Below are 15824 nucleotides of genomic sequence, written 5' to 3'. Positions count from 1 at the left end.
CGGCTCAAGTACTCAAGACCCTGCCACTCATATGGGAGACCCAGATGGAGTTCCTGGTTCCTGGTTCCTGGCTCTGGCCTGGCTCAGCCCCAGCCTGGCCGTTCAAGAAGTGAACCAGCAGACGGAAGGTCTCTGTCTTTCCCTGTCACTCTGGCTTTCACATAAATCTTAGAAAAGCAGCAGCAGCAAGACTTGAAAAATCAATCACAAAATTATATTCCTTTGACCCAGAAATTCCACTTCCGGGAATTTATCTTAGAGATATACATGTGCTGAATGACATCCATCCAAGGTTACTGGTAGGGTCACTTGTAAGGGCAAAAGATTAAGCAACCAAAGCTCAATCAGAAGGAATGGTGAGATAAAATTAAGACACATCCACATAATGATACGAGCTGCTGTGAGAGAGAGAGAGTGGGAGACAGCGAGCGAGCGAGCGAGCGAGCTTTCTTCACAGACATGGAAATATCCTTGGGCTATATGAAAATGCGAAAAAGGGGCCGGTGTTTCATCCGGCAGGTTCAGCTACCATCTGCCACACTAGTATCCCATTACTGTGCCTGGGAAGGGCAGCAGAGGACGGCCCAAGTGCCTGGGCCCTGTCACCCGTGCGGGAGACCTGGATGGAGTTCCAGGCTCTCCGCTTCAGCCTGACTCAGCCCATCCACTGTGGCCATCTGGGGAGTGAACCAGCGGACGGACGATCTCTGTCTGTCTCTGCCCCTCTGTCCGTCACCCTGTCTTTCAGATGGAGGAGAGGAGGAAGAGAAGGGGGAGGGAGGGGGAGAAGAAGAGGAAGAGGAAGAGGAAGAAGAAAGTAAAAGAGACTAGTGGAAGTGGTAACTTTGGGAAGTGAGCAAACAGGTCCAGGCAGGGGAGGGGACTGCCACTGATGTGTTATTTGAACCACGTTAATGTCTTTCCTTATTCAAAGATGAGCCCCATCCAAAGCTTGCTACACTACGCAGGTAGGAGGGCGCAGGCGGGTGCGACGGAACGCAGGCAGCCCTAACAAGCTCCGGAGAGCAGTGGGACGGCCGTGGCGCAGTGGCGCAGGTTCCCGCCAGTCGGAGCCCGGAGCCGCTTCAAGTCCAGAATGGCCCTCTGGCTTCCGGTGCCACGGAGCCCAGCCCCACTGCCCTTTCTGACCTTGGGTTTATGGCTTCCCTGGACACTCCACACAGGCACTGTGAAGAGACTTGCGTTCACTGGTGTCGACTCCCGCCTCTTTCTCTCCCCCACGCCGACCAGAGCACCTGAGGCACTGGCCTGCACCGCTGGGGCGGGGGGGCGGGGGGGCACAGGTTGCAGGGCTGGGATGCTTCGGGAAGAGTGAGGACAGGTGCTGTCCCCTCAGGGGCCAGGCGCCGGGTCAGCAGGGCTCTGAGGCTGCTCTGGGGAGTGCGGCGCATGCCCGTGATGGCAGGTTTTTGTTAAACTCGGGGTCCTTCCTTTACCTCGAGAGGTGGGGGGGGGGGGGGCTGCCTGTCTGGCAGGCATCATCCACCCTGAAGCAGGCTTCTGGGAAGATTCCCGAGACGGGAAGTGGGTGAGGAAGCTCAGCTGGGGGGGGGGGGGGTTGGCAAGCTGATTCTCTGAGAATCTCAGGACCAGGAAACCCCAGCGGAAGGCTCGGGTCTGAGCAGCAGACAGCCAGGCTGCTCACTGCTCCTGACTCCTCTCCTGACTTGGCCGGCACACTAAGGCCCTTCAACACGGGTGAGAGGAACTGATTCAATGACTCCAAACTCCAATGCCGAGTCTCCTCCACCGTGCCCCAGACGCCCAGAACCCAGAAGACACCTCGACACCCCGATCCCTCCCTCTCAAGGCAGCCCCCGCTGTCCAGAGCCAGGGCTCCCCCGGGAGCTGCCGGAAGGAGCAGAGCGACACCCGTGCTACTTTACCCGTGCTTTATTTTACAGAAGAACCCAAGTATTTACATCTCGACAATGCTGCCACTTCACACAGCTGCGAGGCCATGCGACTGGGCCCCAGAGGGCTGCAGGGGTTGTGGGCGGGAAAACTTGCTGACCAGAGCAGAGGTAGTTAGAGGAGATGGCATCAGAAGGGATCCAGGCTCTAGCCACCTGCCATCCCTACATACTCAGGCCTGCTCACTGTCAGCTCCTTGCTCTCCCCTCCCTTGTTCTTCAAGCTTTTAATTCTTCCTGCAAAAGGAAACTAGAAGGAGTTTGGGAGGTCAGAGGAGCAGGAGGAGGCAAGGAGAAGGCCTGGCTGGAGGCTCTGTTAATCCCTCGCTCTCCAATCTCAGCTTTGAAGGTTTGGGGTTTTCCTCTCGGCGGGCACACAGCTGCATCGCAAGTCATGGACCCCCTCAGAAGGTCCCCTGCACAAGTCGCGCTAGAGAGGAGGTTGAGGGTGGCACCTGTTGCTGGGGCCAACTTACGCCAAGTCAGCAGCCCCCAGCGTCTCCCCAGCCATGGTGACTGGTGGATGCGTTCCCATGGACACCAGTTTCAAAGGTTTTGTCAACCAAACACAATGCATTTCTACATTGAATAATTTGGCTCCTGATTTCATGATTATTTAAAGACAAATATAAAATGTTTATGCTTTTCCACTGGTCAAAATGGAGACGGCCAAGCAGTCACCTATGGACTTACTAGAAAGTCGGTCAAAACCAGACACTTACTGCACAGTTTGGCTTCGGGTAAAATCACAGCATCTCCTACACTTTTTGGACAATGAAACTATCTCGTGGCAAACAGCCCCACCCCATTCCCGCTTCCTCCACACCTCCCCGCTGACCAGGAGGTCCAGCCCTGGCCCTTGCCCAGATTGCCAGAAGCAGACAGAGAGGTGGCAGCAGTGATCCCCCAGGGCTGCACCCAGAAAGCACTGGCCCCCTTGCCATGGAAGAGGCCACCTACAGGGAACAGTTCCCGTAACTCCTAAACCTGCAACACTCGGCCGCTGCACTGACTCCAACACGGCTCCCTGAAACAGTGAGACACAGGGACCACGCGGTGGTGGGAGAGGAAGGGAGGGAGCAGAGGCCTGGGTGACTGCCCAGAAGTCGAGGCTCCCCCACACCACCCGGCTATGCCATCTTTATCACCCCAGAGAATTCCTGCCCCGCCAAGAATCACCGACTCTCAGTGAGCTGCGGAGGCAGGGGAAGCGCTTTCTTTCACAGGGGTGTCCTAACGGTGGCGCCCCTTGGGGAGAGCCTGGCCGAGGACGGCGGCAGGATCCAGGGCAGCACTGTGCCCCGTTCAGTGTCAGCACTGCAGAGCCCCCGAGCCGACGCTGCTGTGCCCGGAAACCACTCTCGCCTTTGTCCGAGCCTCAGATTCTCTCCCCACATCTGCAAGGATGCCTGGGCTCTCCCCTCCTCACTCTGAGACTGAGTCACATAGAAACACTCAGCAGGGCTGGGTAAACCCTGACGTCATGAGGGGTGCGGCAGAGAGACGTCAGGGGCACCTGCAGGCCTGGGTATCCACAGTGCTGCCTAAAATGCAATACCCACAAGACGCACATCCTTCCTCTTTGCTGGCTAACGGCTTGTTCTCCCCCAGAGAAAGCAGGACCAGGCTAGCCACAGAGGTGGCAGGCAGCATCTGGAGGAGAACCACAGGATGGCCACTCAGCCAGAGGGCACCCAGCCAGCCAGAGTCCCTTGACCCTCTCGCTGGGGCAGAAGTTTTCCTGGTGCCTGGGGGTGGGGAGGGGGCTGGAGGCACACTCAGGGACACCTTTCTTCCCACCCCAACTCGGGCTGAGGCTGCAGCCATGATACAGGCTCCTCCCCATGCCTCCCTGGGTAAGGAGGAGGCTTAGGAGGGGCAGTGTGGAGGTGGGGAGGGTCATCATTGACCTCTGACCCTTCACCCTGGGTTGGGGGGCTTTTCAGAAGTGGTGCCATCTTGTGATGCTGTGGGGTGAGCACGTAGGCGGTACGGAGAGAGCAACGCTAAGTGTCATGAGCTATTAGCCATGACACTTCTATGAGAAGCAACAACTGGCCGTCAGACAGTTTGGGGGAACGTGGTTAAGTGAAGTTCAACAGATTTTACGGGTGCAGGACCTCTCAGGGCTGCACCTACGCCAACAGGTCCCCTGAAACTGTGTGATCTCTTCCAAAGCTGACTTTAACAGAAAGTGCTTTGGTGTGGCATGCGTCAAGATTAACGAGGCACAGAACACACTTACATCTCATTCATGAGTCCCACGGGAGATGCCCACATGCCTTTGTGGTCCCCTCCCAGGCCCCTCTCCGTGGGGCCTCCCTGCCTGCTGTGCTGCGAGCCTGAGCCTGCGCAGCCCCAAAACCCCTCTGCTGGCTTTTATTCCCATCGTGTCACTCAAGCAGACAGACTTCCAGGTCCCTCGTCCATGGCCTCCGGCATGGCAAGAAAGAGGCCCGGCACGACGGTGAGGCTGAGGAAGGGCGAAAGGGAACTGGGCCAAGACGCCCTGGTTGGCTACGGCTGGGGGAGAGGGAGCAGTGGGGCCGCACGTGGCCATCCTGCCACGGAGCCCACTGCTGAGTTTTGGTTGTGTTCATTGTACAAGCAGCCATCGTTCACGGAGGACGGCGGGAGGGCGGGCGGAGGAGACGTGGAGACAGGCGAGGGGACGGCTACACGTGCGAGCCGAAGGCCCCGCTAGAGTGCCGGAAGGCCCTGCCTGGGGGTGGAGGGGCGCCCTCTGCCTTCAGCAGCAGTTCGCCATCCACGGGGGGTGGTGGCTTCCCAGAGCAGGGCCCCTCTGGCTCTGCACAATGGCTGCTCTCCAGGCTTGGGGCTCCTGGCTGCTGACAGGGGACGCGGGTCACTGAGGGGAAGCCATAGGTCTCCAGCCCAGGCGGCCGCCCAGCCTCGGAGGCATCCAGGACGATGTCCACGTCAGAGAAGGCCACCAGAGCCTGGGTGGACTCACAGGAGCTCTTCTCCAGCTCCCGGGCAGCAGCACAGGCTAGGGACCCTGGGCTCCCGGTGCAGGGCCAGAGCCGCCGAAGGTCATCCCGGAAGTGGGGGTTGAAGAGCAGGTAGAGCAGCGGGTTCAGGCAGGCAGGCAGGGGCAGCACCACCAGCAGGACAGACTTGACAGCCTCAGGGGTGACAGGGAAGAGGCCCAGCATGGAGGCGACGCAGAGGAAGGCCACGGGACAGTAGAGGAGCCCATCGGCGAAGATGAGCCAGGCCACGTGCCTCACCATTGCGCAGTCCCACACGGCCTCCAGGTCGCTGCGCGGCAGGTCGCAGTAGAGTTTGATGTAGGCCCCGGCCACGACCAGGAAGCAGAAGGAGTTCATCATGACCAGGGCCACGGCGAAGCCCAGGGCCGCCGGCTGGCCCTCGGCTGGGGCATAAGGCAGGCAAAGCGGGGAGGCCCCGTAGTCTCCCACGGAGGCAAGGGGCAGGGCTGCGGCCAGCCCTGCCAGCATCAGGCAGCCCAGGGCCCCGGCGCGGACGCTGCCCGGGGAGGGGGCCTTCCCGTAGGCTCGGACGCAGGAGACAGAGACGCTGCACTGCACGGCGGCCAGCGTGAGCAGCAACACGGAGGCCTCCGACCCCAGGACCGCCAGGAAGCCCGTGGCGCGGCAGCCCAGCCCCATCTCCCAGCGGGCTCCGTACTCGGCGAACTGGCCGAAGGTCAGGGCGTCCACTGAGGCGAGGAGGCCGCAGGAAATTCCAGTTAGGGCGTTGGCGCCGGCAATGGCACCTGTGACAAACTTCACCGGGGGCAGGGGCGCGGGCCCGCCAGCAAACACAGTCAGCAGCACCAGCCCGTTGCAGAGCACGGAGAGCGACGCGATGGCCCACACGGCCAGGCGGACGCCCCAGCTCTCAAAGAGGTGCTCACAGGGCTTGAAGGGGCCTGCGGGAGAGAGGATCACACATCACCGCCAGGCCAGAGGCCCCTCGGCACCGTCCTGGGGGAGGCCAGCCTCTGCAGGTCTCACGGTGGGGGACTCCTGGCTGGGGCTGGGTGGGGGGAGACGACGGGACAAACACAGGTCTTCTAACGAGCTGCATATGAGATGAGTATTTACCCTCCTCCTGGTTTCACACAGAAAACAGAAACATATGTATACCCAGGATAACACAGCGCTAACTCAGGCACCGAGCAAGGCAGCCTGTCCGCGGAGCGGTCTCTGGAGGAAAGGAAGGGACGAGACGTCATCAAGTAGCTGAGGGCATCAGGCTGGGGCTGGGTGGGAGCAGAGACACGGAGACGGGAGGGCCCTGACAGCCACCATCCTATGACCCCCAGACAGCGCTCAGCCGTCCACTGAGGTAGCGCGGAGGAACCCTTACTGGGCGCTGGGCCAGGCTGCCTCTCCCCTGTCCTGAGGGGGTACAGACCCTCTCGGATCCTCATCAGCCCATCAGCAAAGCAAGTAATCAAAACACAGAGGACCTCTGGGGTTTTCCAACTGGCACCCACGCTACATGGGTGATAGCCTGCTGTTTCCCGTCTCTCCCGAGTCTGTTCTTAAATTCCCTTGTAACTTGGCACTTACTATAATATCTTCATTTCCTTTGGCTACAAACTTGTTCTTCAATGTATTTCTAGGTAGCTTGGGAATTTGAAAGGTTTTTCTGTGAGCTTTTTTTAAAAAAAAATCAGGCATTTTTCTGATTACCAAATAATAGTTGGTAATTACAGAAAATTTGAAAATATAGCATGGGAAAAATAAAACTGTTTATGAATTTACCTTTCAGAGCAAACTCTGTATTTTGGGGATGTTTCCTTTCAGTGAAAAAAATTACGTGTGTGTGTGTGTGTGTGTGTGTTAACTACACTGGGATTCTATTGTATATAGCCTTTTATTCCCTTTAAGTTAAAATTTTATAATACACCTTTCCCATAGCCTTATATTTCCCCAAAGCGTCTTTTCAATGTGTAATAAATACTCCATCACGTGATGTACCATAACTTACTTGACCATTTGTATGAGAGATTTTAAAAGGAAGTTCAAGTTGGACCTTGTCTATTGGCACATCCTCTTTCCTTCCTCCCTGATGACTGCCAGTTTTCAGAGGGGAAATTTCTGTGGCAGTGGGAATGAAGCCTGTGGGTTTCCAAATCAGAGACACCACCTGCAGCCCCCAGGCTGGGCCGTGCTCTGGCCTTGGGCTGGCACTAGGGGGCGTGCTGCTCTCACCGAGCACTGAGAGCTGGTATCCCGCAAGATCAGGCAGGCATTCATCAGGCTTTGGGAGGCAGGGGGAGCAGGCCAACGGGCCTGAGTCGAGGAAAGGAGGAGAACTGGGAAGTGAGGGTGGGACGAAGAAGCAGCAGCACACCCTTCATCCCTTCATTGCCTCGTGCTCATGAGAACAGCTCCTGGCCTGCAGGCACCCAGCTGCTGCCTCCTGGGGGCGCTTGTTAGCGTTTCGTGAGCAAGGACAGACACTTGTTCACTCTATCCCAGGCTGAACTGCACCAAGCAGAAAGGGGAGGTTCTTTCCTTCTGGAAGCCAGCTGGACTTAGGGCAGACTCTAAAGGAGGCCTCCTCTGCCGTAAGGGTTACACGGAACCCAAGGGGCTCCCTGGGGGTCCTGCCGAGAGCTCCCCCGCGGAGTTAACAGGGACAACAGTCTTCCCGGGATGGGGAATTCGCCCTTCCATGACCTGGCAGAGGCCCAGCGGCTCCAGGCTCTCACGGTGTGGGCCTCGGATGAAGGAGCGCTCGGAAGCTATGGGGTCAGGCGATTCTTTCCTGCTTCCCCTACCGAGGGCAGGCTTCTCCCGGACGCACAGTCTCAACCTGGCTGACTCACTCAGGCTGCCTGACCGCCCCCGGGCCGAGGGAACTGCAGCAGACTGCCCTGTCCTAGCAGGTTGGGTGTCGGCAGAGACGGTGCCAGGCCGAGCTGGCATCTCATCCACGTGGCCGCGTGCCCCTCCCCCAGCCCTGGGGACATGTCCCTCACCTGGCACTGGGCTACACTGGACACTGGGGTGTGGCTTTGAGTCCTCCATCTCCAGCTGGAGCTCTTCCAGGTCCAGGTCATCTGCGAAGGGAGATGAGAAAGTGGCCTGGGTCGTGGGTCTTGGTGTCACTGTCCAAATGCCCACGCCTTTAAGTAGTGGTTCCAGACCGGCACTGGTCATCCCTGGCGCCCTGCTCATCCGTTTTTGCTCTCTGGCCAGCTCCCTCTTACCCACACCACGGGGCTCAGCCACTTTGCCTGTCCTGCACAGCAAAGGCCTTGCGAGCCTTGCTCCGTCAAGGACTAAGAGTGCTCTGTGCCGCCTCCAGTCGGCCTCCGTCCACGAGGTGCCTCTGAGAGTCCAGGTGCCACCACCGTGACACTGCGAGCAAGTGACTGCGAGGTCCCCTTGCTCTGGCCAGGCTGCCTGTGACATCCACATCCAGTGTGAACACACACATGAAAGGGACGTCCGGGAGCTGTGGTGTGTTCAGAAGTGAGCTAGGGAAATCGAGGAGCAGGAGCCATTTGAATGAGAAACAGGCTGGGGTGTTTCGGGTGTTTCATTTGGAGAAAACAGGAGTAAGTGGGGACGTAATGGCTGTGCTCAGAGAGCTGCAGGCCTACTGGGCAGGAAGGAGTAACATTTCTACATGCTGATTTTTTGAATTCTTAAAATCGCCTTCACTTATATTTAAAAGACAGAGAGACAGAGAAGGGGAGAGACAGAGATTCCATCCACTGGTTCACGCTCCAAATGCCTACAACAGTCGGAGCTGTACCAGGCCGGAGCTAGGAGCCTGGAACTCAGTACAGCCCTCACATACGGGTGGCAGGGACCCAAGTCTAGGGGCCTAGACATCATCAGCTGCCTTCCTTCCCAGGTGCATTATCAGGAAACTGGATCAGAAGTGGAACAGCTGGCCCCAGACGTGGCTCACTTGGTTACTCCTCCGCCTGTGGCGCCGGCATCCTATATGGGCGCCAGTTCTAGTCCCGGTTGTTCTTCTTCCAATCCAGCTCTCTGCTGTGACCCGGGAAGGCAGTAGAGGATGGCCCAAGTGCTTGGGCCCCTGCACCCGCAAAGAAGCTCCTGGCTCCTGGCTTCGAATCGGTGCAGCGCTGGCCGTAGTGGCCATTTGGGAAGTAAAACAACAGAAGGAAGACCTTTCTCTTTCTCTCTGTCTATAACTCTACCTGTCAAAGAAAAAAAAAAAAAAAGAAGAAGAAGAAGAAGTGGAACAGCCAGGACTCAAACCAGGCACTCAATGTGGTGTGCAGGAGGCATCCCAGGTGGCCTCATAACTGCTGTGCAAACACCTGTGGTCCTGACACACGCTGGTCTTTCCCAGGGGGTAGAACTAGCATCAGTGGGTGGATTGTAGATGGAGGCAAATTATTATTCAGATGGAGACGGTCTAGTTCTTGCTAAGAATAGATCCCCACAAGCAGGGTTATCTGACAAAGGAGCACCTTTCCTTCAACAAATGCCCTGGAGGGCCCACGGGTGCTGTATGCAATGCTGACAAAATCCAGGCACTAAGGCCGGCACTGGGCTGCAGCAGGTTAAGCCACTGCTTCCCACAGGGGTGCCCAATTGCGTCCCAGCTGCTCCACTTCTGATCCAGCTCCCTGCTAATGTGCCTGGGAAAGCAGCATAAGATGGCCCAAGTCCTTGGGCCCCGGCATCCACATGGGAGACCTGGATGAAACTCCTGGCTCCTGGCTTCGGCCTGGCCCAGCCCTGGTCATGGTGGCCATTTGGGGAGTGAACCAGCAGATGGAAAATCAATCTCTCTCTCTCTTCCTCTCCCCTCCCTCTCTCTCTCTCTCTCCTCCCCTCTCCCCCACCTCTCCTGCTCTGTAGCTCTGACTTTCAAATACATAAATAAACCTTTACAACAAAGTCAGGCACTGGACAAGGGCAGGAGAATGCAAGGGTGAAAGACATGCCCGTGCTCCCCGGGAGTGCGTGGAGACACAGGAAGCCGACTGTGATGCTCACGGGCTCCGTCAGCACACAGGTCCACTCCGTGGCCCTGAGCTCTTACTGTGCCTCGCGCGGAGCCCTCATCTTCACGGCCTCACCAGCCTCACAGCAGCTGAGCGGGGCACGTGACAGGTTGGGAAGCTGAGGCTCATCAAGGGGGTGTGGCTTGCCCAGTCTCACAGCCAGAACTCAGAGTCCGCGTGGTCAGCCTCGACACTCCCCAAGGTGAGGCACTGTTTATTGGGGCAGTCAGGGAGTGGGAGGGTTGGAGGGTCTGTGCAGATCTAAGATTTGCTCACTGGAGACACTGAACGGCAAATCCCCCAGTGGAAGGGCGCGCCAGCACGCTGAGTCAGGGACAGACGAGACCATCTGCACCGTTCCTTCCAGCTCTGAGTCTAGGCTTTAATTCTCTGGTCCCAGGAAATGAGATTAGGGACATCTTTGAATCAAATGGAATTTTTTTGCTTATTTCCTATTGCAGTAGTTCTTTTCCAAGATTTATTGTGGTGTAGTGGGTACAGCTGCTGTCTGCGATGCTGTCATCTCACATGGGCACTGGTCTGAGACTTGACTGCTCCACTTCTGCTCCAGCTCCCTATTAATGCACCTGGGAAAGCACTGGAAGGTGGCTCAAGTGTTTAGGCCTCTGCACCATGTGGGAGACCTGGAAGAAGCTCCCGGCTTCAGCCTGGCCCAGCACCAACTGTTGCAGCCATCTGGGGAGTTAACCAGTGGATAGAAGATCTCTCCTTTTCTGTCTGTCTGTCTCTGTAAACTCTGCCTTTCAAATTATCTATCTATCTATCTATCTATCTATCTATCATATCATAGCATAGCATAGATAGATAGATAGATAGATAGAATATCTTTCATCAACTGGTTTACTCCCCAGATGGCTCCAACAGCTGGGGCTGGGCCAGGCTAAAGCCAGGAGCCAGGAGCTTCATCCGAGTTTCCTATGTGGGTGCAGGGGCCCAAGTACTTGGGCCATCCTCTGCTGCTTTCCCAAGCACACAAGTAGGGAACTGGATTGGAAGTGGAGCAGCCAGGACTTGAATTGGCACCCACAGGGGATGCCAGCATCACAGGAGGTGGCTTATCCGGCTACACCACAATGCTGGCCCCAGTATTTATTTTTTTTTCTTTTAAGATTTATTTATTTATGTGAAAGGCAGAGTTTCAGAGAGATATCTTCTGTCCACTGATTCACTCCCCAAATGGCCCAATGGCCAGGGCTAGGCCAGGATGAAACTAGGGGCCTAGAACTCTATCAGAGTCTCCTACATGGGTGGCAGGGGCCCAAGCACTTGGGCCATCTTCCGCTGCTTTCCCAGGCGCATTAGCAGGGAGCTGGATTGGAAACAGAGCAGCCAGGACTCAAACCGGCGCTCCGATATGGGATGCCAATGTCGCAGTGGCAGCCTGTCGCCTGCCCCGTGATACTGCCCCAGGCAGTGTTTCTCAAACTAGGGCCTCTGACCTCCGCTGGATCATGGGTGTCTCAGGGGTTCATAAATTCTACAATGTGAATTTTGAAATGAAAATCTAAAACATAATCTATAAAGGCAAAACATTTTTCTGCAGCAATACTCCATCACTTACTCTTTCTAAGTTTCTTTTCTTTCTTTCTTTTTTTTTTTTTTTTTTTTTTGACAGGCAGAGTTAGTGAGAGAGAGAGAGACAGAGAGAAAGGTCTTCCTTCCGTTGGTCCACCCCCCCATATGGCCGCTATGGATGGCGCGCTGCGCCCATCCAAAGACAGGAGCCAGGTACCTCCTCCTGGTTGCCCTTGCGGGTGCAGGGCCCAAGCACTTGGGCCACCCTCCACTGCCTTCCACTGCTGGACTGGAAGAGGAGCAACTGGGACAGAATCCGGCGCCCCGACCAGGACTAGAACCCGGGGTGTCGGCGCTGCAGGTGGAGGATTAGCCAAGTGAGCCGCGGCGCCGGCCTCTTTCTAAGTTTCTTTTTTTTTTTTTTTTTTTTTTTTGACAGGCAGAGTGGACAGTGAGAGAGAGAGACAGAGAGAAAGGTCTTCCTTTTGCCGTTGGTTCACCCTCCAATGGCCGCCGCTGCAGCCGGCGCACCGCGCTGATCCTGGCAGGAGCCAGGAGCCAGGTGCTTTTCCTGGTCTCCCATGGGGTGCAGGGCCCAAGCACCTGGGCCATCCTCCACTGCACTCCCTGGCCATAGCAGAGAGCTGGCCTGGAAGAGGGGCAACCGGGACAGAATCCGGCGCCCCAACCGGGACTAGAACCCGGTGTGCCGGCGCCGCAAGGTGGAGGATTAGCCTATTGAGCCACGGCGCCGGCTTCTAAGTTTCTTGAGTCAGGCTGGGAAAGGGGTCTAGAGAGCTGATGGTGCGGGAGAATTGCTCGGCTCAAAAAGATGTTTCTATGTGGACAGGTTTAAGGGGCAGCTCTGCCGCTGTGCAGGTCAAGGACAGGTGGTCTTGTCTGTTGCACGTGTCCCCAGCGTTGGCTCAGAAGGTCTGTTTCCCGAGCAGATCTCTCCCCCCACTTGGAGAATAAACACATCCCATTGGGAGTTTTCGCAGGAGTCAGGACGGCTGCGGAGGCGCCCTGGCCCCACAGCGTCAGGGCGGGCAGGAGGCCGAGGTGTGCCCGCAGCCTGGAATTTCCACCCCTCCCTCCCTTTCATTCCCTTCCAGAAGCAGACAGATCTGGCCTGCGCCACACGGGCCCTTCCCAGCTCTCCACCATGGAGCTCAGCAATTCTGTGAAATCAAAATGCATGAATGAAATACAAGGGGTGAAACCCGCGGACTCCGTCTGAGGCTGGGAAAGTCACAGCCAAGGTGTTAAGTAACCACTCTTCAAACGAGGAGGAAATCGAATCTGGCTGGCGCAGCAGCTCCTGGCTTTCCTGCTCGGGGCTCATTAGTTCTCACAGGAAGTGGGGGGCCCTGCCCCAGCTCCCGTTACAGGCGGCAGGCAGCCTGCGAGCTCGACGCCCTGTGGTTCTCCAAGGCCTAAGCCTGGTGGAAAGTTTCACCTTGAGGAAGGAAAGTTTCCATTCCGCCTTCCAGGCCCCTGAGGGAGTGTACAGCAGACATCCGGGAATGTCCCCTGGGGACAGCCGTCTGCGGCCCAGAGCCGGCCGGGCTGCTGGGCTCCTCCTCACTGAGTCCTTGGACCCCCCCCCCCTCCAGGGAGGTGCCATGGTTCCCCGAGAGGGAGCTCCCAGAGACCCCGGGGTGCCCACCCAGCATCCTGAACCACACCACCACATGCTCCCTACACAGGTACCCGAGGGTACCCGTCTGCAGTAGCAGCGTAACTTTGCCATTTCTGGAATCTTCTAATCCTCCCCCAAGCCTGTGAGAGAGGCATCACCTGTCTCATTTAAAGATAAAGAAACTGAGGCTCAGGAAGGCTAGGTAGCCCTTCCAGGGCCAGCCGCCGGTGAGTGGTTGGGGGCTTGGGGCCCAGTCTGCCTACACCATCCTGACAAGTCTTCCTTGTACGTTTAGATTGGATTTTTCTGCTTAGCTTCTCCATCGAGAGAGCGGACAGAGGGAATTAGGGGCGGAAAAAGAAATCCCTAGAACAGGGGCCCCTTCCCCTTTCCCTCCCCTTTCTCTGGTTCTGCTTGGGTTCCGTGATGTGGGTCGGGTCGGGGAGCCCTCCTCTCACCCTGTATCAAGGACTCCACTTAGAAGGCCTCTCAGAACCCCTCTGGACGCTTGCCTTTAACCTTTGCCTTTCACCCCAAAGACCGATCTGCCCGAGACGCGTGCACCATGCTGGCCCTTCCCAGCGAGGCCCTTTTGTTCCTAGTGGCCGCCCAAGTCTCCCTCTCAGACTCAGGGGACACACTGGGGGTGCAGGATGGACTCAGCCGTTCCTCTCGGTTCTAGAACATATTATAAGTGGATTTTTTTTCTTCCTGGAAGCAGGGTTAATCCAATTGACTTAATTCAATACTACTTGGCTCAGGTCGGTGAAATAATAGGTCTGTCTTCTCAGAGAATGCCCTAAGGTTGAAGGGCCCTTGTGACGGGGAGGCAGCCACAGAGCCAAAACACACGAGCTGCAGGGCAGGGGACTGAAGTGCGACAGTGCCTGTTCCCGCTGTGAACCACAGAGGGCTGGGCAGATATGGAGACCCCGCTCCTGGCTCTGTTACCATCACCACTTCCTGCAAGCACCTTTGGGTGTAGCCTCTGAGGGACAAGGCAGCAACAGTGGTAGAATTTCCTCCCAGGTCAAAAGCAGCCGTGCACCCCAGAGCTCCCCTCTGTAGCCCCCTAAAAGTCCCTTTTGGGCCCCCCAAGCCTCCTCTCTAACTTCCTCTCCACGCCCCCATCCTGCCCAGCCCAGAATCCCCATCACTCACAGTGGCTCTCTGCTGGTCCAGCAAGGAGGCCCAAGGGCCTCTTTGGAGCCTCTTCGTCATCAAGGTGCAAGTCCTGGACCTCCCACTGCCCAGAGGCCTTGAAGAAGCTGGCGCAGACACCATAGGCACAGCACTGGTAGGCATAAGGCACCTCCAGGATCCTGGGTGGAGGAGGGGAGACGGGCCACCTTAGCATGTTTGGGGTCCAAGACTTTAGCTTGAGTTAGGCGAGCTCCAGCCCAGGGATTGGGTACCGGGAAGCTGCCCTTCGACACCAAAGTTCTCCGTCACTGTGCAGGCAGCCCCGGCTTCCGGCACAAGCCTTGCAGCTGGACCCCTGACCCAAGGGCTCCGGGCATGCTCCAGGCTTCTCTCCATTCATCCCCAGACGGGGAAGGCAGGGCAGCAGGAAGTTGCCCGTTGTCTGAGGAGCGCCCTCAGCAGACGGGGAGTGGGAGCAGCTTCTCCAAGCCCACACAGCAGCGTCCCAGGCTGCAACTCCTTTATACGAGGCAGGGATTCTTCTAGGGACTCTACCCTTGCCCTCAGAGAGACCACTGCCCTTCCTCCAGCACGGCGCACGTTGGAACTGGAGCCTGGGCCCTCTGAGGAGGAGGGCAGATGCCCTGGGGCATCTCATTAGCGTGCAGCAGACAAGGCCTGGGCCACACAGGCTGGGAGGCGGCGGCAGCTGCTGTGGCACGAGGAGGCCTGGATGTCATTAGCACCAGGGCCTGGCTGTGCAGCGCGTTCCCCACTCATCAATGCCCTGGGCTCTGCCCTCACTCCAGGGGCCCTGATGTGGCCCCAGGGAGGACCGAGAGTCTGGGTGTGGGGACAAGGCAGGAGTGAGGGGCCCGAGGGTCCAAGGCTCCTGATGTTGGTACCTGGGGCCAGGGAAATGCTACAGGGAGATGAGGTAGAAGGGGAGGCATATGCGGGGGCCCCAGCTAGGCGGGGAGGAAGTCGGATGGGCCCTTCCTAACGCCAGGCCGCCAGGTTCTCTCAGGGTGAGGCCTGCAGCTCCCAGCTCCCTCCCCGCGCCCCCGGCCCTCACCTCAGTTTCGGGAAACTGTCCTTGGAGAAAGCCTGGGACAGAGCCAGGTTCCCTTTGAGCTTCAGGTGCATCAGGCCCCCGAGGCCGGCCAGGGGCAGCGCAGTCAGCTGGTTGTCTGTCAGGTCCCTAGGACAGTGGATGGTCAGGGTTACTGGCAGCCGGTGGCATGGCTGAAGGGCGGGGCTGGGCTGAGGGTGTGGCCAGAGTGCCTGGGCTGGAGGCAAGTGGAGAGGAGCACAGGGCAGGAGATGAGCAGAGCAGGAAGGGGCAGGAGAGGGCCAGAGCGGCTGGAGGCACCGTCCACAGCTCAGCCACTCGCTGGGGCTGACTATACCAGGCGGTGCTAATTCAGGCCAAGCCACCCCAACGGGTAGGCACTACTCGCCTACAACCACAGCCCCTGTGTGCAGGTCTGAGCCCCAGCCAGGAATCGCTGCCCACCCAACCCAGGGACCTGCCTGCCGCCAGCCCCCTCCCCTGCCTCCCCGTGGCTTTTCTGAT

The 15824-nt window shown here is 57.7% G+C and overlaps 1 protein-coding gene across 6 annotated transcripts in view; it reads right to left on the bottom strand.

The window, feature by feature from the left end:
- Positions 1–1899: 1899 nt before the first annotated feature.
- The window catches only part of LGR6 (leucine rich repeat containing G protein-coupled receptor 6), a 125761-nt gene continuing 111836 nt past the window's right edge, over positions 1900–15824 (bottom strand). For all 6 annotated transcript variants that reach the window (XM_008268585.5, XM_017347859.4, XM_008268587.5 and 3 more), the window contains 4 exons: positions 15324–15449; positions 14267–14427; positions 7915–7995; positions 1900–5850 (listed from right to left, as the gene is read on the bottom strand). In XM_008268585.5, the coding sequence (XP_008266807.4) occupies positions 4610–5850; positions 7915–7995; positions 14267–14427; positions 15324–15449 (1609 nt within the window). In that variant the 3' untranslated portion in view covers positions 1900–4609. The remainder of the gene's footprint in view (positions 5851–7914; positions 7996–14266; positions 14428–15323; positions 15450–15824) is intronic.

Source organism: Oryctolagus cuniculus, chromosome 13, assembly GCF_051225735.1.
Source record: "Oryctolagus cuniculus isolate XC-2025 breed Fujian yellow rabbit chromosome 13, ASM5122573v1, whole genome shotgun sequence".
Classification (NCBI taxonomy): Eukaryota; Metazoa; Chordata; class Mammalia; order Lagomorpha; family Leporidae; genus Oryctolagus; species Oryctolagus cuniculus.
The sequence above is the reverse complement of the archived record's forward strand: the minus strand, read 5'-3'. Positions and strand labels throughout refer to the sequence as shown.